Source organism: Dermacentor albipictus, unplaced genomic scaffold (genome assembly GCF_038994185.2).
Source record: "Dermacentor albipictus isolate Rhodes 1998 colony unplaced genomic scaffold, USDA_Dalb.pri_finalv2 scaffold_182, whole genome shotgun sequence".
Lineage (NCBI taxonomy): Eukaryota > Metazoa > Arthropoda > Arachnida > Ixodida > Ixodidae > Dermacentor > Dermacentor albipictus.
This window is the reverse complement of record NW_027225736.1, coordinates 14,089-19,187: the sequence shown is the minus strand read 5'-3', so window position 1 is coordinate 19,187 and position 5,099 is coordinate 14,089. Positions and strand designations below refer to the sequence as shown.

Below are 5,099 nucleotides of genomic sequence, written 5' to 3'. Positions count from 1 at the left end.
CCGCGCGGCTGGAACGCGTCTTGCTCTTGCCCTTCGCCTTGCCGCCTTTGCCGCGTCCGGACATGCTGGTGCTGTTGCTGAGACTGAGGACGAAACAACGACTTGCACAGTCGCGATCGGTGAGCGATTTGAGCCGTGCTCGTAGCGCCTTCGCCGCTCTCGCCGCCGCCGGTCCCAAAGGAAAGCGCGAGCGAGCACGAGGGAGAGGGAGAGAAGCCGCGCGGACCAATGGCGAGCGCGGCAATGCGAGGTCCCGTCAACACCACCCTCCCGCCATAAAAGCGCGGCGCACGCGACCGGTCGCGGAGTTCCTTCTGCGCCTCGGACCTGTTCGAACGTCTCCGATCGAACTCACCAACCAACCTCCATGCCGCCCGTGTGCTGCACCTACGACCGCGCTTTCGAGCGTAGCCCTTTTTAGGGCTCCCAAGGGTGCACACGCAGTCGGAGGTACCTTCGTCCAGGGCTTCTTTCCACTGCACTGAGGATGTCCGTCTCCGACAACCCAGTGCAGGGGCCACGCGGCCCCACCTCAGCGCACTCGCCGGCGCTCAAACTGCTTCTTGCGGAAGCGAGACGGCAGTTTTGCGCCACCGCCGAGAACGAGGAGCAGCCTGTCGAGGCTGCAGCCCCATCCCCGAGGTTCCTACGCTCGGGAACCTGCAGGGACACTGCCCCAGTCGCAACACAGCGTCGTCGACGCGGCCGTGCTGCCCCGCACAACGACGACGACGGCGGAGACAACACCGGCAGCGAGAGCGACGACGACACCGCCAGCTCGCGCCGCTCTAGCAGCTGCCCGCCTTCCTGCTCCTACTCGTCAACCAGCGAGAGCAGCAGCGAGGACAGCCAGCTGACACTGGCCACGGACTCGGCGAGCAGCCGTTCCCCGTCACCCAGCGCCCAAGAAGAAAGGGTCGGCGCCCCCGCTACTGCTGAACCAACTGAGGAAGCCGTGCCTAATCGTACGCCGCACGAGCCCCCGGAACCGGAAGGCGCCCACGCCGAGACCGAGGCGAGCGCGCGCGCGGCGGAGAGCGATGCTCCCGAGAGCGTCTCCACGGCGCATGCGCCACCCTGCGACGTCACGGCGCACACGCAAGGCGATGCCCCGCCTCCACCCGCGGACCCTCTCCTCCCCGGCGCGAAGCAGCCGGGTAGGAAAAAAAACAGCCGGCGTAAGCGCCGGAACGTGCGGCCGGTGACCATCACCACCGTCGCTAAAACCGGCGTACGTTCAAGCGCCCCTCCTGCGGCACAAGACACCGCATCGACCAGTGAAGGACGACAAACCGTCCTTTACAGACCGCTCGGGAGGAAGGCCCATTTCCTTGCGGCATCACGCGATGCAATTGCCGCATTCCTGGCCGGTGTTTCGGGGACACATCGAGTCCGGCCGAACTTGCGACGGAACGTCGTGGCCGTCGACGCGCTGCCAGGCACGGACCTGTCTGCGCTGCTCGCCGTTCGGGTGATTTGCGACGTGCCCGTCAAGGCGAAGGCACTTATCGCCGACTCTTGCACGGGCACGCTCTTCAACGTGGACCCGGCGATCGATGGGCCTTCCATCCTTGAGGGTATCGAGAGCCGGGTGCCCGTACTCGCCGTCACCCGAAGCGGCGATGTCGCAACACTGCGATTCACAGGCAGAGACGTGCCGGAGGAGGTGCACCTGTTCAGGCAGCGCCGCATCGTGCGCCCGCAGCTACCGCGGCCGTTGCAGTGCGGTCGATGCGGCCTCTTCGGGCACGCCACAGCGACTTGCTCTCGCGACCCGCGCTGTCTCCAGTGCGCGGGGTCGCACGCGACGACCGCCTGTACCTCAAAGCGGACCCGATGCATCAACTGCCGAGGCCCGCACGAGTCGACAGAGCCACGCTGCCCCAACTGGCAGCTCGAGCGGCGGGTGGCGAGCATACTCGCGAGAACCGTTCCGCGCATCACGCGCAAACAAGCCCTGGTTCTCGCGAGGAGCAATGCCCCTGCCGCGCGGAATCAGCAGCCGGCCACCACCACAGCACAGCGCGCGCCCGAGCCACGATCATCGCCGTTGGTTCAGCCGGGCCGATCATTCCGTGACGTGCTGGCCGGCAACACAGCGCCGCAGCCAGCCGCCGAGAGCAGCTCTGCCCAGCCCCGCAGCACGACAACACCCGATGCACGTGACCTCGTCATAACGACGCTCGCGTCGGCATTGCGTGCACTTTTGGAATCGGTACCTGCCGACTCCCCAGCGCGCCACATGTGTGTGGCAGCACTGGAAATGCATGACGCCCTGATCCAGCATGGCTAGCACACCAGTGGGGCAACGGCCGCGCATTGTTCAATGGAATGTTCGTTCAATGCGCCGCCGACATCCAGAGCTGGCGGATGGGGCTCTTTCGGACGGATGCGACGTGCTTGCTTTGCAAGAAACCCACGTCCGCCCGGGAGAGCTCAATCTGCCGGGCTTCGTCAGCTACCACAGTGCTGCTGGCTGCGAACAGGCGTCATGCACGGCCATTCCGTGTACCGATTCCACTCATCCGGCTGGGCGATCTCGCGCGTCACTTTACGTACGCGCTGGGCTCCCTCAAGCCGTGGTGAGTGTGGACGATTTGCCGTGCACGGGCGTCGAGTGCGTGGCGGTGACCGTGCGAATCGGAACAACCGACACGTGCGTCGCGAGTGTTTACGCGTGCTGCGGCGGCCGCTGGGACAAGGAGGTGGTCGTCCGGCTGTCACAGCGTGTGCGCGGAGACCTTGTGATGTGCGGTGACTTCAACTCGCACAACACTGCGTGGGGTTCGCGCCACACCGACAGCAGTGGCCGGGACCTACTTGACGCCATCCAGCAGGCGGGTCTGCTGATAGCCAACACAGGCGTTATCACCTTCGCCCGTCGTGGCTGCGAGGGAAGTGTGTTGGATCTCTCGCTAGTGTCGGAACGCTGCCATTACATCTGGCGCCGCAGCCCCGACATGCGAGGGTCCGACCACTACCCCATCCACCTCGAGCCCCGCCGTGCCGCCCACCTGCCGACGCGTGCGTACAGTGTTGTGTATTGGCCGCGATTCCGGGAACTGTGTGCTACTGTGCCAGTCTCGGAGGGCGGCATGTTTTTTCAACACATCGCGCAGTGCGCGCGTGCCGCGTCGACTCGCTGTGTCGTGCCGGCCGGGACGCCCGTTCCTGACATCAAACAGCTGAACCTCCGCGCTGCGCGTCGCAGAGCCGAGAGGCTAGCGCTGCGCTCGGGCCAGCGCGAGCATTGGACTGTGTACAACCGGCTGGATGCGGTATGCCGTCGCCACGCGAAGCAGCGCCGCAACGCCAGCTGGTCCAGCCTCTGCTCGTCGCTGGAACGGGCGAGCGTGCGATCGAGCCCGTGGCGAATCCTGGGGGCGATCCTGCGGCCCCGCCTTCCACGCTGCCCCGCCCTCTCCATCGCCGTGGCGCGCGGCATCACGAACGGTCGGCTGGCCGAGCTCCTCGCTGAGACGTTCTGCCCGCCGCCCACCGTCCGTCCACCAGCGCCGCACGTGCTGCAGCCGCAACCGCACCCAAGGCGCGAGCTGCTTGCCCCGGAGCGCTACTTCCCATCGGCCGGGATCCTCGAGGACATCAGGGCGCTGTGCGAGGCTGACTTCACTATCGGTGAGCTTCGCACAGTGCTCACATCGAGGAAGCGCCGCTCAGCACCAGGTTCCGATGGCGTCACATATCAGATGCTTAGGAACCTGGATGGTGACCAGCTCCTGCTTCTGCTTGACGCATACAACCACGTCTGGCGGACCGGCAGCATCCCGGACGAGTGGAACGAGGCGGTGGTCGTCCCGCTGCTCAAGGCTGGCAAGGCAGCCAGCAATCCTGCCTCGTACCGGCCCGTTTCGCTCACCTCCGCTGCTGGCAAGGTGCTCGAGGCCATGGCGCTGCGGCGGCTCGAGTGGATCACGGCGGCGCTCGACACCTTTGCGGCGGAGCAGAGCGGCTTCCGGCGACTCCGGGCCACAGCAGACTGCCTTGCCGACGTGATCGCCACGCTGGAGACAGCGAAGCGTCGAGGCGAGGCAGGCTACCTCGTTCTCCTCGACGTCGAGAGCGCCTTCGACCGCCTGCCGCACGCCACCATCATGGACGCTCTCGATGCGCTCGGGGTGTGCGGACGAATGCGGGGCTACATTGCAGCATTCCTTGGCGGCCGGACGATGCGGGTGCGCGTTGGGGGAGCGCTCAGTCGGCCGCGTGCGGTTGTGACAGGAGTGCCGCAGGGCAGCGTGCTTAGCCCATTCCTGTTCAACCTCGCGCTGGCACGCATCCCCGACTACATTCCCCAGTTCCCGGCGCACGAGGTTCGTGTCGCAGTGTACGCGGACGACATCGCGTTGTTCGCGATCGGCCCCACCAGCGTCGGCTATGCGGTGCGTGCTTGTGTGCAGCGCGCGCTGGACGGGGTCGATGCTTACATCAGCGGCATCGGCCTCACCCTCTCGGCAGCCAAGACCAAGGCGCTCATCGTGCACCCAAAGTACGATGGGCAGTACCGCACGCCGCGCTTCACCCTCCATGGAGTGCTACTTCCGTGGGAGAAGCGGGTTCGCTACCTTGGCCTTGTCATCGACCGACGGCTGAACTGGTGTGCTGCAGTAGCTGCCCTGCGGAAAGGTGCCGCGCAGGTGGCGGGCGCTGCGCGATCCCTGCTCGCTCGTGGCCAGGGCTGCTCGCCGTCTCTCGCACTACGCCTCTACAATTCCGTGGCCTCAGCGCGGATCTTGTACGCTCTACCGCTGGCGGACCTGCAGCCAACGCAATGGAAGGTGATGGACGCGGATCACCGAGCCGTCATCCGCCAGTTCCTGTGCCTCCCGCGATCTTCACAGAGCGGCGCCACTCTCGCCGAGGCGGGGGAGACACCCATCTCTCTCCGTGCCGAGGGGCGCGCCCTCAACCACGTGGAGCGCCTACATCGCTCGCGGCACGGCCAGCAGCTGATCGGCCGGCTGCACTCTCTCCCGAGCTCCGGCATGGGTCGCCGCGCCGCCCAGTTCGCCAGCCTGGTACGGGGTGGCGCCACGTGTGCGTGGCTTGCTCCGCCCCCGCATCGAGAGCGTCGTCTGCTC

At 66.4% G+C, this 5,099-nt stretch overlaps 1 protein-coding gene across 1 annotated transcript; it reads left to right on the top strand.

Moving 5' to 3' along the window:
• The first annotated feature begins 487 nt into the window (after nucleotides 1-487).
• On the top strand, nucleotides 488-2,293 carry LOC139053750 (DNA translocase FtsK 1-like). The gene has a single exon (XM_070530531.1). The coding sequence runs from the start codon at nucleotides 488-490 to the stop codon at nucleotides 2,291-2,293; it is 1,806 nt and encodes a 601-aa protein (XP_070386632.1).
• The last annotated feature ends 2,806 nt before the right edge of the window (nucleotides 2,294-5,099 follow it).

Bases quoted from the DNA above. Each gene is read 5' to 3' on its own strand.
- LOC139053750 (XM_070530531.1), top strand. From the start codon at position 488: ATGTCCGTCTCCGACAACCCAGTGCAGGGGCCACGCGGCCCCACCTCA.